At 48.2% G+C, this 21,474-nt stretch overlaps 1 protein-coding gene across 1 annotated transcript in view; it reads right to left on the minus strand.

The window, feature by feature from the left end:
* SPG11 (SPG11 vesicle trafficking associated, spatacsin) overlaps positions 1-21,474 on the minus strand; it is a gene marked incomplete in the record, with an annotated part of 178,052 nt that overhangs the window by 34,660 nt on the left and 121,918 nt on the right. Inside the window, 6 exon segments of the mRNA XM_077471981.1 lie at positions 75-273; positions 1,054-1,187; positions 7,178-7,904; positions 13,167-13,381; positions 15,350-15,515; positions 17,109-17,216. Of these exon segments, the coding sequence (XP_077328107.1) occupies positions 75-273; positions 1,054-1,187; positions 7,178-7,904; positions 13,167-13,381; positions 15,350-15,515; positions 17,109-17,216 (1,549 nt within the window).

The raw sequence follows: 21,474 nt of genomic DNA on the forward strand, positions 1-21,474 counted from the left end.
CGCATGGCTCAAAACCATTCTCCTAGTATTGGAAAGACTGCTTGGGATGCCATTGGTTTTGATCCAACACTGACCTCCTTCCTTCTCCATAGTCCTCCAGAATTTCAGGCACTCCTCAGCCACTATTTTTGCTACCGTTTCTGGGGCCAGCCTATGGGAGCTTATAACTGCCTGCGCTCTATCGGCAAGCTCTGGGCGATTCTTGGACACCACGGTACGCAGAACTTCACTTGGATCGCGAGAAGACACTTCGGAGAAGGAGCAACGAAGATCCTAAATTTAAAGGAACAGAGAGAAAGTGATGCAGAGCTATAGAAACTCAAACATATATTAGTACAGATCAGGGGCGGACTGACCATTCAGCCACTCGGGCACTAGGGGGCCCCATCAGGGTTGCCGGTGTCTTGTCAAATAGGGTCCTCCATCAGATGCTGTCCCCTGCGTACTGCGCATGCGCAGTACACAGGAACAGAGATTCCGAAAATTGCCGAGGATGAACGGCGCCTGCGCCGTGAGTCCAGGTTCTATCCCCACTATCCAAGTGGACATAGAGTTAGAATAAAAAAGAGCCGAGCGCAGCGAGGCCGAGCCCGAAGCGTGGCGAGCGAAGCTCGCCCGCGAGGGGCCCTCTAAAATTCTCAACCCTATGTCCGCTTGGATGGTGGGGCTACCACCTCCACTCACGGCGCAGGCGCCGTTCAGCTTCGGACTTTTTCCGAAGCTTCGTCTGCTCCTTACTGCGCATGCGCAGTACGGAGCGGACACATATTGATGGCCGGACTCTATTAGGCAGAACACCGGCCTCAGTAAAACCAGGGACAGTATGTAAAAATCCTCTCCAGTACCTTCTCAGCCAATAGAAACATGTCTGTGTATACTATGTGTACATGTATGTGTATACTGTGTGATTGTATACTGTGTGGCCCCATAATCTCTGATTGCCTGGGGGCCCCATAATCTCCTATTGCCCTGGGGCCCCATGAGTTGTCAGTCCGCCCCTGGTACAGATATGGATGTAGCAGGTCTTATTTCCAAACCTTCATGGAAGATTACCTGGCTCAGCTCGTACATACACAGCAGTTGTCTGCAAAAGGCCTTGCCATGCCTACACTTATCTTTTAGGATCTCCATATTCACCAAGATGGGATCGGTGGGGCTCCGAGAGGCTGGGGACTCAACACTGGATGCTGCCGGGAAAAGGAAAAAAAAAAAAAAGTAGAAAATAAGCATTTTAAAATATAGAAGACTGAGAGCAGCAAAAGACTAAAGTCAATAATACAGCAACTCCAAAGGTGCAATACTTGTCACCCTCAAAAAAAAAAAAAAGGTCACCCTCCGGTGCACAAGAACACACATGGGGAAAAAAAAGCCAGGGGGTACCAACCACATAAATGATTTATTAAAATGTGTCAAAATACTCACATAAGTAAAATCATATATCACCTGTAGTAAACAAAGCCAGTCCCAGGAGTAAAGTGAAAGATGTCATTTGGGACGAAACGTGTAGGATAGGCCTAATGTTTGTGATGTCATCACGCACTCGGAACCTGGAAGTGGCCTGCTTTATTCCCATTTCTGGCACTGCTTACTACAGGCGGTATATATTTTTACTTATGTGAGTATTTTGGCACGTTTTAATAAACTATTTACCTGGATGGTTTTACGCTATGTGGTACCCTTGTTTTTTTCTTTCCATGAGTCTACTTGTGAACCAGAGGGTGACCATTTGATTTGAGGGTGAGGAGTATTGCCCATTGCCACAGAGGCTTTTTTATATTAAGCACTATTTGACTTCTCTTATATAGGAGGGTCAAAACGATCTGATAAGCATGTATTATTAGGCATGTAGGGAAGGAAAACTGTTATGTGGTGTTAAAGGACACATTGCAAGTTAATTGCATCACATTTTTTTTTTTTTTTTTTTTTTTTAGATGGTGGACTGATCTTTGGATTTATATTTGGGATGACCTATTCCCTTTTATGATTCTTTTGTGCACATTTGATTTTATCTTTTAATTATGATAAGCTACCCTCCACACCCCCACAATCACTGGGCCAGGGTTGTGAGGAAGAGGCCCTTGTTGTGGGCATGTGGCCTGGTATGGTTCAGGAAGGGGGTGCCATTCCTGTGTCCCCTCCCTTTCCTGGCCTTGCCAGGCTGCATGCGTGGACAAACGCTTGGTATTGATTTTGGGGGGACCCCCACGCATTTTTTGTTTGTTTGTTCTTTTGGCATGGGGACCCCCCTTCAAAATCTATACCTGAACTAAGGGGTCTGGTATGGGATTGGGGGGGGGGGGGGGCACACATTTTTTTTTTTTAAATGCCCTCTCTTTTGTTTAAAACCTGTTGTCAGTGGGGATGAACCCCTGTTGCTAGGACTTTGGCAGGTGCTGCCTTCTTAGCAACCGTTGACTAATCCATGCTGCTGACAGCAGGGATGAGTCACCAGGTTGTTAGGATGCTGGTGGGTGCCAGCCCTTAATAACCAGCACAGAATGCTCCAAATACAATCTTCCTAAAGGTGTATCATTAACCATTTCCCATCCAGGCCAATTCTGACATTTCTCTCCTACATGTAAAATTCATTATTTTTTTGCTAAAAAATTACATAGAACCCCCAAACATTATACCGTATATACTCGAGTATAGGCCGACCCGAATATAAGCCGAGGCCCCCAATTTACCCCCAAAAAACTGGAAAACTTATTGACTCGTGTATAAGCCGAGGGTGAGACATGGCTGTCCATCCCTGTGTGTCCGTCCATCCCTGTGTGTGTGTCCGTCCATCCCTGTGTGTGTGTCCGTCCATCCCTGTGTGTCCGTCCATCCCTGTGTGTGTGTCCGTCCATCCATCCCTGTGTGTGTGTCCATCCATCCATCCATCCATCCCTGTGTGTGTGTCCGTCCATCCATCCCTGTGTGTGTATCCATCCATCCATCCATCCCTGTGTGTGTGTGTGTGTGTGTGTATCCATCCATCCATCCCTGTGTGTGTGTGTGTGTGTGTGTGTATCCATCCATCCATCCATCCCTGTGTGTGTGTGTGTGTGTGTGTGTGTGTGTGTGTGTGTCCGTGCAGCCTTGTGTGTGTGTCCAGCCTACCTGTGTCCCAAGCCTCCGTCCCGAGCCGCCGTCGTCCCGAGCCTCCTCTGTCCCGTGCCTCCTCTGTCCCGTGCCTCCTCTGTCCCGTGCCTCCTCTGTCCCGTGCCTCCTCTGTCCCGTGCCTCCTCTGTCCCGTGCCTCCTCCGTCCCGTGCCTCCTCCGTCCCGTGCCTCCTCCGTCCCGTGTCGTGCCGATGGATCGCCGCTCTTCTCGGCGGCCATTCTACAAATCAAAAGCCGCGCCTCCGTCCTCCGCCTGTGATAGGCGGAACACTCAATTTCCCAGCAGCCTGTGTTCCGCCTATCACGGACATCCTCTCATACTCGTCCGTAGTATGAGAATGAACGGATGTCCGTGATAGGCGGAACACTGACTGCTGGGAAATTCAGTGTCCTGCCTATCACAGGCGGAGGCGGAGAAGGAGGCGCGGCTTTTGAATTTTAATGTCCGCCGTCTGTCTGCTCGATACGCTGATCGAGCAGTCAGACAGCGGTGACTCGAGTATAAGCCGAGGGGGCACTTTCAGCCTCAAAAAAGAGGCTGAAAATCTCGGCTTATACTCGAGTATATACGGTATATGTTTTTTTTTAGCAAAGACCCTGGAGAATACAATGGCGGTCGTTACGACTTTTTATCTCACACTGTATTTGTGCAGTTTCATGCTTTAAAAAGAACAAAAACATAAAAGTTAGTTCAATTTTTTTTCATTTTTTTTTTGCATAATGTGAAAGATGACGTTACGCCGAGTAGGATACCTAACATGTCACGCTTCAAAATTGCACATGCTCGTGGAATGGCGCCAAACTTTGGCAACTTTAACTACTTCAGCCCTCGGGAAGAATTTACCCCCTTCCTGACCAGAGCACTTTTTTGCGATTCGGCACTGCGTCTCTTTAGCTGACAATTGCGCGGTCGCGCGGCGTGGTTCCCAAGCAAAATTTACGTCCCTTTTTCCCCCCACAAATAGAGCTTTCTTTTGGTGGTATTTGATCACCTCCGCGGTTTTTAATTTTTGCGCTATAAACAAAAAAAAGACCAATAAAATTTGGGGGGAAAAAAAAACGCATTATTTTTTACATTTTGCTATAATAAATATCCCCCAAAATATATATATATATATATATATAAAACATTTTTTTCCCTCAGTTTAGGCCGATATGTATTCTTCTACATATTTTTGATAAAAAAAAAAAATCGCAATAAGCGTATATTGATTGGTTTGCGCAAAAGTTATAGCGTTTACAAAATAGGGGATAGTTTATGGCATTTTTATGAATCATTTTTTTTTACTAGTAATGGCGGCGATCAGCGATTTTTATTGTGACTGCAACATTATGGCGGACACATCGGACATTTTTGACACATTTTTGGGACCATTATCATTTATACAGCAATCAGTGCTATACAAATGCACTGATTCCTGTGTAAATGATGCTGGCAGTGAAGGGGTTAACCACTAGGTGGCAGTGTAGGGGTTAAGTGTGTGCCGGGGAGTGATTCTAACTGTGGGGGGGCGTGGCTACGTGTGGCACGTCACTGATCAACGCACCCGATCACAGGGATCAGTGACACTGTCTCTAAGCAGAACAGGGCGATGCTTGTTTACATTAGCATCTCCCCGTTCTTCCTCTCTGTGAGACGATCGCGGGTATCCCTGCAGTCATCGAGTCCGCGGGAACCCGCAATCCGACTCACGGAGCTTGCCGCAGGCTGCCTCTCAAAGGGCAACGTACAGGTACGTTAGTTTGCCTGTACGTGCCATTCTGCCACAGTATATCTGCGTGAGGCGGTCAGCAAGCGATTAAAATCCCCATAAGCGATGCTTTGAATTTTTTTACTGGTTACATGTTTTGCGTTACAGAGGAGATCTAGGGCTAGAATTATTGCTCTCGCTCTAACGTTCGTGGCGCTACCTCACATGTGGGGTTTGGACACAGTTTTCATATGTGGGCGGGACTTACGTATGCGTTTGCTTCTGCGCACAAGCACACGGGGACAGGGGCCCTTAAATTATTATTTTTTTCTTTTATTGTTAATTTTACTTTTCTTTTTTTAGTTTGACACTTTAAAAAAAAAAAAATTGATCACTTTTATTCCTATTACAAGGAATGTAAACATCCCTTGTAATAGGAAAATGGCATGATCGGTCCTCTTTACAGTGAGATATGGGGGGGTCAATAAGACCCCAACATCTCACCTCAAGGCTGGGAAGCCTGAAATTAAAAAATATAAAATGATCTCGGCTTCCCAGCTGAGGCGGCCCCATTTGTTTGAATGCAGAGGCCGGGCGTGGCGTCAAAAACCTCGCGCCCGGCCTTCCAAACGATCATAGAGACTCCAGTGACCATCCGGTCCGCCGGAAATCTCTATGCTCAACATTCGGGGCCAGCGGATCCTGTCTCCGACTCACCGATGGAAGCGGCGAGTCGGTAGAAGCACCGGAGGACGGCGTAAGAACGATCAAGCGGCAAAACAGCCGCTATGATCATTCTTATGGTGTACGGAATCGCCGGCTGAAAAAGCCGATCTCTGAATGATGCCTGTAGCTGCCCCCATCATTCAGATATCCCCCCACAAAGTCAAGGACGTCATATGACGTACCTTGGGCGGGAAGAGGTTAACCACTTGCCGCCCGCCCTATAACAGAAACACAGCGGCAAACTGGTTTCAAAATTCTGACCAGACGTCATATGACGTGATCAGGATTTTGAGCCGCTGAGCGTCCCCGGGGGAGCGCATCGCGGCAATCGTTGTTGCGGGGTGTCAGACTGAGGGAGACAGAGACTTTATCACGTGATCAGCCGTGTCCAATCACGGCTGATCACAGTATAAAAAGGAAGAGCCGGTGATCGGCTTTTCCTCACTCGCGCCTGTCAGACGTGAGTAGAGGAGAGCCGATTGGCTGCTCCTCTGATGGGGGGGGGGGGCGTGCTGATCGGTTATCAGCACAGCCCCCCCGAGGATGCCCACACTGGACCACCAGGGATGCCACCAGACCACCAGGGATGCCCAGCACAAGGTATGCCACCCTAGACCACCAGGGATTCCAGTCAGTGCCCACAATGGATGCCAATCAGTGCCCACAATGGGCATCACTGATTGGCATGCATTATTGTTTGGCACTGATGGGCATCCATTAGTACAGTATAATACAATACAATGCTGCCCATCTGTGCTGCCTGTCCGTGCCCATCCATGCCACCTATCAGTGCCCATTCATGCCCATCTGTGCTGCCTATCCATGTCCATCTGTGCCGCCTATCCATGCCCATCTGTACCGCCTATCCATGCCCATCTGTACCGCCTATTCATACCCACCCATGCCAATCCGTGCAGGCTATCAGTGCCAATTTGTGCTACCTATCAGTGCCCATCAGTGCCACCTATCAGTGCCCATCTGTGCCGCCTGTCCGTGCCCATCCGTGCCACCGATCAGTGCCAATTCATGCCCATCTGTGCTGCCTATCCATGTCCATCTGTGCCGCCTATCCATGCCCATCAGTACCGCCTATCCATGCCCATCTGTACCGCCTATCCATGCCCATCTGTACCGCCTATCCATGCCCACCCATGCCAATCCGTGCAGGCTATCAGTGCCAATTTGTGCCACCTATCATCGCCCATCAGTGCCACCTATCAGTGCCCATCAGTGCCGCCAATCAGTGCCACATATCAGTGTTTATCAATGCCACCTCATCAGTGCCGCCTCATCAGTGCCCATCAGTGAAGGAGAAAACTTACTTATTTACAAAGTTTTGAAACTGAAATAAAAAAAAACATTTTTTTAAAAAGATTTATGGTATTTTTTTATTTGTTTAGAATATAAACTGTAGAGGTGATCAAATACCACCAAAATAAAGCTCTATTTGTGGGGAAAAAAATGATAAAAATTTCATTTGGGTACAGTGTAGCATGACTGCGCAATTGTCATTCAAAGTGCGACAGCGCTGAAAGCTCAAAATGTATCTGGGCAGGAAAGTGTTTAAGTGCCCCCCCGGTATTGAAGAGGTTAATGGTGTATACATAGGTGAAGCATGCCTGCATATAAGTATTTATAAAAGATCACACTCACAGCTATATAATCTTTTCCTTCGGCTCCATATGTTGGCTTGCTCCTCTATGCCCTCGGCAAGGATTTTCTGAATATCGGGATGCAGCTGAAGTATTGGCATGTCCCCCGAAGCCAGAGCCCTACAGCTCAGCACGAGCCATACATCCAAATGGGACAGCTGGAAGTACCGGCATACGCGGCTGGCCTCGTGGACCTTGCTTTCATCCAGAAGTCGGTCTAGGAAAGAGCTCAGTATTCGGGATCTGTCTGTTTCCTCTCGAGGGGCATTACACAGCGGAGGCAGGGTGGTAACATCGAGCAGTAGAGGGGTGTTTAGCACAGGTATAGCAGAGAAGGAGAATTCTGTGGTCAGACTAGAGAACGCAGTCAGAGACGGGAGCTGTCTTAGACCACCGCTGCCATCCAATATCTCCTGCTCAAGGCGACAATTCCAGATCTGCTGTTCCAACTCCTCTAAAGTCGCCAGCGGAGTACCATTATCCTTTGAAAGCCAATGCCCAGCAAGGGACAATAAAAGCTCCTGTTCTGCTAGGCATTCCATTTTTTCTGCCATGGGCGCCGCAGGGGCCGCGTATCGGGAGGCCTTTGATCGGAAGAAGTTGGATGCTACAAGTGGGGAGAGGTGGTTGGTGTTAAAAATCTCATGACACTTCCTCCAGTACTGTGCCCGGCTCTGAGGGCTTTCCCACTGCCCAAGCTCTTGCATGAGGCGCCGGTCCTGTAACACCTACGTGAGAAGAAACATTGAAAAGAACCCATAAATTATCTTTAGAAGAAGGCAGCGAATAATAATTCAGATGCAATCCACAATGACATCACGTGAGGGCTTGGCGTAGTGACCGGGGCTGAGTGGCTTCTGATGATATCGGGTGATATCAGGTTGACAGGTCACAATGCAAATATGTTGCTTTGTCACCAGGAGCCGGTTTCCTCAGTTTCCTCCACTGTTGATAGGGGGTCTCCAAACATTCTAAAAAACATGCCAGTTTACTGTCTTAATTTTTTTTTGGGGGGTAGAAAATGTTCAAGCATCAGTAGGAGTAAAAAATGCCCAATTGTCATTGGGAGTGGTTAATGCCTCAGGCTTGATGGTCATTGGGAGTAGAAAAATAACATAGCACCCATAGGCAGTAGGAAAAGGAATAGTGCCCCATCATTGGGATCAGTGGGAGGAATAGTGCCCCATCATTCGTATCAGTGGGAGGAATAGTGCCCCATCATTGGTGTCAGTGGGAGGAATCATGTCCCATTATTGGTGTCAGTGGGAGGAATCATGTCCCATCATTGGTGTCAGTGGGAGGAATAGTGCCCCATCATTGGTATCAGTGGGAGGAATAGTGCCCCATCATTGGCGTCAATGGGAGGAATAGTGCCCCATCATTGGTGTCAGTGGGAGAAATAGTGCCCCATCATTGGTGTCAGTGGGAGAAATAGTGACCCATCATTGGTGTCAGTGGGAGAAATAGTGTCCCATCATTGGTGTCAGTGGGAGGAATAGTGTCCCATCATTGGTGTCAGTGGGAGGAATAGTGTCCCATCATTGGTGTCAGTGGGAGAAATAGTGTCCCATCATTGGTGTCAGTGGGAGGAATAGTGTCCCATCATTGGTATCAGTGGGAGGAATAGTGTCCCGTCATTGGTGTCAGCGGGAGGAATAGTGTCGTCATTGGTGTCAGTGGGAGGAATAGTGTCCCGTCATTGGTGTCAGTGGGAGGAATAGTGTCCCGTCATTGGTGTCAGTGGGAGGAATAGTGTCCCGTCATTGGTGTCAGTGGGAGGAATAGTGCCCCATCATTGGCATCAGTGGGGGGAATAGTGCCCCATCATTGGCATCAGTGGGGGGAATAGTGCCCCATCATTGGCGTCAGTGGGAGGAATAGTGCCCCATCACTGGCGTCAATGGGAGGAATAGTGTCCCGTCATTGGTGTCAGTGGGAGGAATAGTGTCCCGTCATTGGTGTCAGTGGGAGGAATAGTGTCCCGTCATTGGTGTCAGTGGGAGGAATAGTGTCCCATCATTGGTGTCAGTGGGAGGAATAGTGCCCCATCATTGGTGTCAGTGGGAGGAATAGTGTCCCGTCATTGGTGTCAGTGGGAGGAATAGTGTCCCGTCATTGGTGTCAGTGGGAGGAATAGTGTCCCATCATTGGTGTCAGTGGGAGGAATAGTGTCCCATCATTGGTGTCAGTTGGAGGAATAGTGTCCCATCACTGGTGTCAGTGGGAGGAATAGTGCCCCATCATTGGTGTCAGTGGGAGGAATAGTGTCCCATCACTGGTGTCAGTGGGAGGAATAGTGTCCCATCACTGGTGTCAGTGGGAGGAATAGTGCCCCATCATTGGTGTCAGTGGGAGGAATAGTGCCCCATCATTGGTGTCAGTGGAAGGAATAGTGCCCCATCATTGGTGTCAGTGGGAGGAATAGTGTCCCGTCATTGGTGTCAGTGGGAGGAATAGTGTCTTATCATTGGTGTCAGTGGAAGGAATAGTGCCCCATCATTGGTGTCAGTGGGAGGAATAGTGTCCTGTCATTGGTGTCAGTGGGAGGAATAGTGCCCCATCATTGGTATCAGTGGGAGGAATAGTGTCTTATGATTGGTGTCAGTGGAAGGAATAGTGCCCCATCATTGGTGTCAGTGGGAGGAATAGTGTCCAATCATTGGTGTCAGTGGGAGGAATAGTGTCCAATCATTGGTGTCAGTGGGAGGAATAGTGTCTTATGATTGGTATCAGTGGGAGGAATAGTGTCCCATCACTGGTGTCAGTGGGAGGAATAGTGCCCCATCATTGGTGTCAGTGGGAGGAATAGTGCCCCATCATTGGTGTCAGTGGGAGGAATAGTGTCTCATCATTGGTGTCAGTGGGAGGAATAGTGTCCCATCACTGGTGTCAGTGGGAGGAATAGTGTCTTATGATTGGTATCAGTGGGAGGAATAGTGTCCCATCACTGGTGTCAGTGGGAGGAATAGTGTCCCATCATTGGTGTCAGTGGGAGGAATAGTGCCCCATCATTGGTATCAGTGGGAGGAATAGTGTCTCATCATTGGTGTCAGTGGGAGGAATAGTGCCCCATCATTGGTGTCAGTGGGAGGAATAGTGTTCTTATCATTGGTGTCAGTGGAAGGAATAGTGTCCCATCATTGGTGTCAGTGGGAGGAACAGTGTCCCATCATTGGTGTCAGTGGGAGGAATAATGCCCCATCATTGGTGTCAGTGGAAGGAATAGTGTCCCATCATTGGTGTCAGTGGGAGGAATAGTGTTCTTATCATTGGTGTCAGTGGAAGGAATAGTGTCCCATCATTGGTGTCAGTGGGAGGAACAGTGTCCCATCATTGGTGTCAGTGGGAGGAATAATGCCCCATCATTGGTGTCAGTGGAAGGAATAGTGTCCCATCATTGGTGTCAGTGGGAGGAATAGTGTATCATCATTGGTGTCAGTGGGAGGAATAGTGTCCCATCATTGGTGTCAGTGGGAGGAATAGTGTGCCATCATTGGTGTCAGTGGGAGGAATAGTGTCTCATCATTGGTGTCAGTGGGAGGAATAGTGTCTCATCATTGGTGTCAGTGGGAGGAATAGTGTCCCATCATTGGTGTCAGTAGAAGGAATAGTGTCCCATCATTGGTGTCAGTGGGAGGAATAGTGCCCCGTCATTGGTGTCAGTGGGAGGAATAGTGTCCCATCATTGGTGTCAGTGGGAGGAATAGTGCCCCGTCATTGGTGTCAGTGGGAGGAATAGTGTGCCATCATTGGTGTCAGTGGGAGGAATAGTGTCTCATCATTGGTGTCAGTGGGAGGAATAGTGTCCCATCATTGGTGTCAGTGGGAGGAATAGTGCCCCGTCATTGGTGTCAGTGGGAGGAATAGTGTCTCATCATTGGTGTCAGTGGGAGGAATAGTGTCCCATCATTGGTGTCAGTGGGAGGAATAGTGCCCCATCATTGGTGTCAGTGGGAGGAATAGTGTCTCATCATTGGTATCAGTGGGAGGAATAGTGCCCCATCATTGGTGTCAGTGGGAGGAATAGTGCCCCATCATTGGTGTCAGTGGGAGGAATAGTGTCCCCAGGGCTGGATAAAGGTAAGCACAGGGCCACATCTTGCCCACAGGCTGCAGTTTGTAGATGACTGCTCTAAGCTCGGGCTCTCGAGTTTCTGCCCCCAGTCTGGGCTGGACAGTGAAAGAGCAAAATAAAGAGCTCATCTCTATGTACTCGGCTGTTCCTTCCGGTCAGCATGCTCCTTGTCAGTAAATTAGTGGCAAGCAGAGCGGGGTGGACCAGAGATATAGGGGCAATAACTCAGGAACAATGGGGGAAGATTCTAGAACAAGGGAGCCGGGTTTCAATATCCCCCTCACAAAGGGCGTCCCATCTACTTTTTATCTATAGAGCTTATTACACTCCCCAAAAAATGTGTAAATTTGGTGTGATACCCAGGGACGAATGCCCTAGATGTAAAGCACCAGAGGATACTCTCCATATGGTATGGAAATGCCCAAAGCTGTTTAGATATTGGTTGGTAATAGTCGAGAGGATAAACAGAACTTTTAAGACTACACTGAAGCCAGAGGTTGAGCTCTGTCTCCTAGGAAGCCTTGAAGAGGTTAGAATCCCACCCTCAACAAAGATTGCAGTATTAAGACGTTTATACCAGGCTAGGCGATTAATAGCGTTGAACTGGCAGGCTAAAACACCCCCTTCCTCGGTGGAATGGGCTGAAGCCACTAGCTCCATGATTTGGTGTGAGAGGGTGTGGTATATCAAGAAAAATAACTTAAAGGGGTTGTAAAGGTTCATTTTTTTATTTTCTAAATAGGTTCCTTTAAGCTAGTGCATTGTTGGTTCACTTACCTTTTCCGTCGATTTCCCTTCTAAATGTTTTTTTTCTTTGTCTGAATTTCTCACTTCCTGCTTCTCCTCAGTAAACTTCACACCATAATCCGAGCGGTGTTTAGTCAGCCAGAACAGCTTACCGAGGAGGAACAGGAAGTGAGAAATTCAGACAAAGAAAGCAAAGAACAAAAACATTTAGAAGGGAAATCGAAGGAAAAAGGTAAGTGAACCAACAATGCACTAGCTTAAAGGAACCTATTTAGAAAATAAAAAACGAAACTTTACAACCCCTTTAAAGAAATTTGAGGGACTATGGAGCCATTGGCTGAATGAGATGGGTTGTCCATTGCGGGGGATGCAGGAGGGGTAGACTAAGCTTCTGCCCCGCTAACTCCTCGCCTGTGACGGTGGGGAAGGCGGAGGGAGAGGAAGGAATTCCTCTCCCCCTTTTTCTCTAGCGGCCTGCCTCTTTGGGTACAATATGTAGATGGGCTGGGGATCCCCCACCCCCCCTGGCTCCGCCGGTGTCTTGTTCCATCTCTCCCAACTACCGGATTCATTCGGTACTCCTGGTGTATATTTGGGGGGAGGGAGAGGGAGGAAGTAGTGGGTAGGACTAGGATACGATAACAAAAACTGTACATTGTTTTCTGCTGTCTCGTGGTAAATTGTATGAAACTGTTATCAAGTTTTATGAGATTTTTTGTCTACTTGTTTGAAACTTAAAGAGGTTGTAAAGCTTTGTTTTTTATTTTCTAAATAGGTTCCTTTAAGCTAGTGAATTGTTGGTTCACTTACCTTTTCCTTCGATTTCCCTTCTAAATGTTTTTTTTCTTTGTCTGAATTTCTCACTTCCTGTTTCTCCTCAGTAAACTTCACACCATCATCCGAGCCGTGTTTAGTCAGCCAGAACAGCTTACTGAGGAGGAACGGGAAGTGAGAAATTCAGACAAAGAAAAAAAAACATTTGGAAGGAAAAATCGAAGGAAAAGGTAAGTGAACCAACAATGCACTAGCTTAAAGGAACCTATTTAGAAAATAAAAAACAAACTTTTACAACCCCTTTAATAAAAATGGATTAGAAAATAAAAAATAATAATTAGTGGCGATATTTGCACCCCTATGCCAGCTTCCCTCTCAGATGGGGTAACTTTACCTCTTCTATAACCAGGTTGTCGGTGGGCAGCTCTGCCAGTTTTGCGACTTGATGTGCCAGAGAAAACTGTCCCTCATCCACAAGTATCTGTAGAAGCCGCTGGCATTCTTCCTGTAGTGCCGCAGGACTATAGTCACTCAGAAGTTCCCTCCTAATGAAGAACGGCTGGTCCTCTATGATCTCAGTGAGAACTCTTAGTTTGTGTATATCCATATCTAGAAGACATCAACGTTATGATCAGAGGACTATAATATTACAGCGCTTCAAATGTATATATAGCCACCTTTTTTCTTTTGTGCGGTCTGTATCCTGCGGGGCAGATTTCCCTTCACTTCCTGTCTTGGATACGCAACAGGAAGTGAGTGGAAATGTCACCAAAGTGAGACATCTGTCCTCACCTCTTGGTCTCATGACCTCATGACCCCACAAATGTCACGTTTACCTTTTCAGTATGGCCCTTAGGTCAAATAGAAAGGGAAATATTCTCAGCAGGGGGCACAGAGAAAAGTTGGCAGAAGTTCTGACTCTTCCCCACTCCATCCATGACTTAAAGTGCATGTTACCCTAATATTTCACATTTTACAAAGTATCCTCTTCTCTTTGTACTGCTTCCTTGCAGTACATGCTTGCGGCACATCGGAGTGTGGTCATCAGTTGCCTGCACTCCATTGGTCAGAGTTCTGCTAGCACCCCTCGCGCTCCTCACTGGGAAGATCAGTGAATTGTTGTTTCTCTGCCTCCAAATGGCACGCCCCCCTGCACAGCATATATACCGTATTTATCGGCAAACAACACACACTTTTTTCCCCTGAAAATAGGGGGCAAATCACAGGTGCGTGTTATACACCGACAGCGTATCTCGGAGGGGAACAAGCGCCGCCGGAATTCACCGCGCCGACATCTCCTCTCCATTCTGCTCTCACGTCACACACACAGTCCCGCCTCCGCCACCGGCGTTGGACCAATGTTCCGTCTCTCACAGGAGCTGGTCCAATGCCAAAGGCAGAGGTAGGACTGTGTATGTGACTGACGAATGAGAGCCGAGTAAACAGGAGATGACGGCTCAGTGATTTCCTGCATTGAGATTGGTGAGGCTTAAATCGGGCAGCTGCATTGATGGGGGAGATGGGCGCAGATCAGACTGCAGGTGGGCGCAGATCAGACTGCAGGTGGGCGCAGATCAGACTGCAGATGGGCGCAGATCAGATTGCAAATGGGAATAGATCAGGCTGCACTGAAGCTGCAGATGAGCACAGATCAGGATGCATTGAGGCTGCAGATGGGCACAGATCAGGCTGCATTGAGGCTGCAGATGGGCACAGATCAGGCTGCATTGAGGCTGCAGATGGGCACAGATCAGGCTGCATTGAGGCTGCAGATGGGCACAGAACAGGCTGCATTGAGGCTGCAGATGGGCACAGAACAGGCTGCATTGAGGCTGCAGATGGGCACAGATCAGGCTGCATTGAGGCTGCAGAAGGGCACAGATCAGGCTGCATTGAGGCTGCAGATGGGCACAGATCAGGCTACATTGAGGCTGCAGATGGGCACAGATCAGGCTGCACTGAGGCTGCAGATGGGCACAGAACAGGCTGCATTGAGGCTGCAGATGGGTACAGATCAGGCTGCAGATGGGCACAGATCAGGCTGCATTGAGGCTGCAGATGGGCACAGATCAGGCTGCATTGAGGCTGCAGATGGGCACAGATCAGGCTGCAGATGGGCACAAATCAGGCTACAGATGGGAACAAATCAGGCTGCAGATGGGCACAGATCAGACTACATTGAGGCTGCAGATGGGCACAGATCAGGCTGCACTGAGGCTGCAGATGGGCACAGAACAGGCTGCATTGAGGCTGCAGATGGGCACAGATCAGGCTGCATTGAGGCTGCAGATGGGCACAGATCAGGCTGCATTGAGGCTCACTGACCATTTTTTTTTCTTCAAAGTAGTTTATTAAAAAAAAAAAAAAATTCCTGAAACTTCCCTCTTAAATTGGGGTGGGTGTTTTACGCCTGTGCGTATTAAACGCCGATAAATACGGTATATATAAATGTAGTCGAGTGTAAAATGCAGATACAGAAATGCATATATCTAGATTTTACATATATATATAGATATATAGCATTTCTATTTATAATACATACAATGTAAATTCCCATTTGTAAATGCATCTGGTTACCTCTACATAAAGGCTGACAGCCGGTGTCACTCAGAAGCTGCAGAACTCTCAGCACCTCGTATGAAGTCCGGCTCTGGAGGAGGAGAACCCGCAGAAGGTGAGACGCTTGGGTCTGAAGCCATACGACTGGGATTGGAAGTGCAGAACTGTCATCAAGGGACCGGAGCTGCAAGAGAATTGGAGGTCACTGCGGGATACCGAGCCAAGGGTCATCCAGCTGGTTAAGAGTCTCCTTCAGGTAGCTTGGGACCTTAAGCTGGCCATAGACGGTCCAAATCTTGGCCGGTTCAGCAGGATCCGGCCAAGATTTAAAAATAAATCGGTGTGCCGCTTTCTCAATATTCTAAATTGCTGATGCAATATAAATATAATATCCAAAAAACAAATCTCAAGTTCTGGTCTGGTGCAGTAATATTGTGAATGAATATCCAAAATAATTCAATATGATGCAAATAAAGTGTGTTCAATATAATATGATAAAGTGCAATCGTTTTCATATGTGGGTGTGACTTACGCATGCGTTCGCTTCTGCGTGCGAGCTCGGCGGGACGGGCACTTTTTTTTACCCCTTATTTATTTAACTTTTTTGTTTTTTATTTGGACGCTGTGCTTTTAAAAAAAAATAAAAAATGTTGGTCACTTTTGTGAATGTAAACTTCCTTTGTAATAGGAAAAAAAGCATGACAGGACCTCTAATGCCGCGTACACACGAGCGGACTCTCCCACAGCAAAGGTCCGACGGAACAAATTTGATCGTGTGTGGGGGCTCCATCGGGACCTTTGCTGTCCAAAAATCTGACGGACTTTAGAAATAGAACATTTTTCAAATTTTTTCCGCCGGACCCCGTTCCTATGGAGAAATCCGCTCGTCTGTATGCTAGTCCGACGGGCGAAAACCGACGCGAGGGCAGCTATTGGCTACTGGCTATGAACTTCTTTATTCTAGTCCGGTCGTACGTCATCACGTTCCAATCCGTCGGACTTTGGTGCGATTGTGTGTGGCCAAGTCCGTTCGTTAGGAAAGTCTGTGGGAACTCCGCTGGAAGACAGTTGGACCTAGTCTGCTGGAAAGTCCGGTCGTGTGTACATGGCATTAAATATGAGATCTGGGGGGGTCAAAAAGACCTCAAATCTCATATTTACACTAAAATGCAATAATTGAAAAAAAAAAAAAAAAAAGTAATTTGAAAAAATTTAAATTCCCCTTTAAGACCATTGGTCAAACGTCACTTTGGCCCTCCAATTCTATGGAGTGGAGTCAGTTATGTGACAATAGCGAATTAATATTCCCTGATGTCTTCCTGTTTCTCCTCCCAGCCAACCAGGAAGCAGCTCCTGTCCCAATTGGCCGGGGAGTCCAAAGACCTGAATGGCCGGGAGGAGAACATGGAGGGGGGAACACGGAGGGGAGCTGCTCTTCTATTCTCTGCTTATATGCAAAAAAAGTGACACATTTTTCTGCTTTCAACACATGGACTTCAGGGAGAACATGTTTACTTGGCGTCTCATATATCCCACCCACTTTCAGATGTCATTATAAATGAGATAATCCACGTTATTCCTTTCTACTTACTGTCACTTATACTGTCGGTGCTCATAGTTATACCCGATTCATGTAGTTTGCAGCTTTTGAAACTTTCTGGAACTTTTCAGTAATGAAAACCCCACATAGAAAACTACAGTAACATCCCCCCCCCCCCCCATCCCGGTAAAATCGTCATACCTCAATAGTCACAATTATATTTCGCAGTTGATTTACCTCTTCCAGTTTTTCGTGGAATTCCAGTATTTTTTTTTTGCCTTCAGAATAATCCTTGTATTCTGCGCAAAGTTCAAACATGTCCAGAAGAAGCAGCAGAGGACAGTCCTGCGAACACATCAGACAGATTTGGCTGTATATTACTGTCCTCCTATTCCTCCAACTGACACCAATGATGGGGCACTATTCCTCCAACTGACACCAATGATGGGGCACTATTCCTCCCAATGACACCAATGATGGGACACTATTCCTCCCAATGACACCAATGATGGGACACTATTCCCTCCGCTGACACCAATGATGGGGCACTATTCCTCCCACTGACACCAATGATGGGGCACTATTCCTCCCACTGACACCAATGATGGGACACTATTCCTCCCACTGACACCAATGATGGGACACTATTCCTCCCACTGACACCAATGATGGGACACTATTCCTCCCACTGACACCAATGAAGGGACACTATTCCTCCCACTGACACCAATGATGGGGCACTATTCCTCCCACTGACTACAATGATGGGACACTATTCCTCCCACTGACACCAATGATGGGGCACTATTCCTCCCACTGACTACAATGATGGGACACTATTCCTCCCACTGACTACAATGATGGGGCACTATTCCTCCCACTGACACCAATGAAGGGACACTATTCCTCCCACTGACACCAATGATGGGGCACTATTCCTCCCACTGACACCAATTATGGGGCACTATTCCTCCCACTGAAACCAGTGATGGGGCACTATTCCTCCCACTGAAACCAGTGATGGGGCACTATTCCTCCCACTGATACCAGTGATGGGGCACTATTCCTCCCACTGATACCAGTGATGGGGCACTATTCCTCCCACTGACACCAATGAAGGGACACTATTCCTCCCACTGACACCAATGATGGGGCACTATTCCTCTCATTGACACCAATGATGGGACACTATTCCTCCCACTGACACCAATGATGGGGCACTATTCCTCCCACTGATACCAATGATGGGGCACTATTCCTCCCACTGACACCAATGATGGGACACTATTCCTCTCATTGACACCAATGATGGGACACTGTTCCTCCCACTGACACCAATGATGGGGCACTATTCCTCCCACTGACACCAATGATGGGACACTATTCCTCCCACTGATACCAATGATGGGACACTGTTCCTCCCACTGACACCAATGATGGGGCACTATTCCTCCCACTGACACCAATGATGGGACACTGTTCCTCCCACTGACACCAATGATGGGGCACTATTCCTCCCACTGATACCAATGATGGGACACTGTTCCTCCCACTGACACCAATGATGGGGCACTATTCCTCCCACTGACACCAATGATGGGGCACTATTCCTCCCACTGATACCAATGATGGGACACTGTTCCTCCCACTGACACCAATGATGGGACACTATTCCTCCCACTGACACCAATGATGGGACACTATTCCTCCCACTGACACCAATGATGGGACACTATTCCTCTCATTGACACCAATGATGGGACACTGTTCCTCCCACTGACGCCAATGATGGGGCACTATTCCTCCCACTGATACCAATGATGGGACACTATTCCCTCCACTGACACCAATGATGGGGCACTATTCCCCCCACTGACACCAATGATGGGACACAATTCCCTTCATTGACACCAATGATGGGGAACTATTCCATCCACTGACACCAATGATGGGACACTATTCCTCCCACTGACACCAATGATGGGGCACTATTCCTCCCACTGACACCAATGATGGGGCACTATTCCTCCCACTGACACCAATGATGGGACACTATTCCTCCCACTGACACTAATGATGGGGCACTATTCCTCCCACTGACACCAATGATGGGGCACTATTCCTCCCACTGACACCAATGATGGGGCACCATTCCTCCCACTGACACCAATGAAGGGACACTATTCCTCCCACTGACACCAATGATGGGACATAATTTCTCTCACTGACACCAATGATGGGGCACTATTCCTCCCACGGACACCAATGATGGGACACTATTCCTCCCACTGACACCAATGATGGGGCACTGTTCCTCCCACTGACACCAATGATGGGACACAATTCCTCCCACTGACACCAATGAAGGGACACTATTCCTCCCACTGACACCAATGATGGGACATAATTTCTCTCACTGACACCAATGATGGGGCACTATTCCTCCCACGGACACCAATGATGGGGCACTATTCCTCCCACTGACACCAATGATGGGGCACTATTCCTCCCACTGATACCAATGATGGGGCACTGTTCCTCCCACTGACACCAATGATGGGACACAATTCCTCCCACTGACACCAATGAAGGGACACTATTCCTCCCACTGACACCAATGATGGGACACTATTCCTCCCACTGACACCAATGATGGGACACTATTCCTCCCACTGATACCAATGATGGGGCACTGTTCCTCCCACTGACACCAATGATGGGACACTATTCCTCCCACTGACACCAATGATGGGACACTATTCCTCCCACTGACACCAATGATGGGACACTATTCCCCCCACTGACACCAATGATGGGGCACTATTCCTCCCACTGATACCAATGATGGGACACTATTCCCTCCACTGACACCAATGATGGGGCACTATTCCTTCCACTGACACCAATGATGGGACACAATTCCTCCCACTGACACCAATGATGGGACACTATTCCTCCCACTGGCACCAATTACGGGGCACTATTCCTCCCACTGACACCAATGACGGGGCACTATTCCTCCCACTGACACCAATGATGGGGCACTATTCCATCCACTGATAACAATGATGGGGCACTATTCCTCCCACTGACACCAATGATGGGGCACCATTCCTCCCACTGACACCAATGAAGGGACACTATTCCTCCCACTGACACCAATGATGGGACATAATTTCTCTCACTGACACCAATGATGGGGCACTATTCCTTCTACGGACACCAATGATGGGGCACTATTCCTCCCACTGACACCAATGATGGGGCACTATTCCTCCCACTGATACCAATGATGGGGCACTATTCCTCCCACTGACACCAATGATGGGACACTATTCCTCCCACTGACACCAATGATGGGGCACTATTCCTCCCACTGACACCAATGATGGGACACTATTCCTCCCACTGACACCAATGAAGGGACACTATTCCTCCCACTGACACCAATGATGGGGCACTATTCCTCCCACTGACACCAATGATGGGACACTATTCCTCCCACTGACACCAATGATGGGGCACTATTCCTCCCACTGACACCAATGATGGGACACTATTCCTCCCACTGACACCAATGAAGGGACACTATTCCTCCCACTGACACCAATGATGGGGCACTATTCCTCTCATTGACACCAATGATGGGACACTATTCCTCCCACTGACACCAATGATGGGACACTATTCCTCCCACTGATACCAATGATGGGACACTATTCCTCCCACTGACACTAATGATGGGGCACTATTCCTCCCACTGACACCAATGATGGGGCACTATTCCTCCCACTGACACCAATGATGGGGCACCATTCCTCCCACTGACACCAATGAAGGGACACTATTCCTCCCACTGACACCAATGATGGGACATAATTTCTCTCACTGACACCAATGATGGGGCACTATTCCTCCCACGGACACCAATGGTGGGGCACTATTCCTCCCACTGACACCAATGATGGGGCACTATTCCTCCCACTGATACCAATGATGGGGCACTATTCCTCCTACTGACACCAATGATGGGACACTATTCCTCCCACTGACACCAATGATGGGGCACTGTTCCTCCCACTGACACCAATGATGGGACACAATTCCTCCCACTGACACCAATGAAGGGACACTATTCCTCCCACTGACACCAATGATGGGACATAATTTCTCTCACTGACACCAATGATGGGGCACTATTCCTCCCACGGACACCAATGATGGGGCACTATTCCTCTCATTGACACCAATGATGGGGCACTATTCCTCCCACTGATACCAATGATGGGGCACTATTCCTCCCACTGATACCAATGATGGGGCACTGTTCCTCCCACTGACACCAATGATGGGACACAATTCCTCCCACTGACACCAATGAAGGGACACTATTCCTCCCACTGACACCAATGATGGGGCACTATTCCTCCCACTGACACCAATGATGGGACACTATTCCTCCCACTGATACCAATGATGGGGCACTGTTCCTCCCACTGACACCAATGATGGGACACTATTCCTCCCACTGACACCAATGATGGGACACTATTCCTCCCACTGACACCAATGATGGGACACTATTCCCCCCACTGACACCAAT

Source organism: Lithobates pipiens, unplaced genomic scaffold, assembly GCF_037356315.1.
Source record: "Lithobates pipiens isolate NorthernLeopardFrog02 unplaced genomic scaffold, aLitPip1_a1.2 Scaffold_8, whole genome shotgun sequence".
Taxonomy (NCBI): domain Eukaryota; kingdom Metazoa; phylum Chordata; class Amphibia; order Anura; family Ranidae; genus Lithobates; species Lithobates pipiens.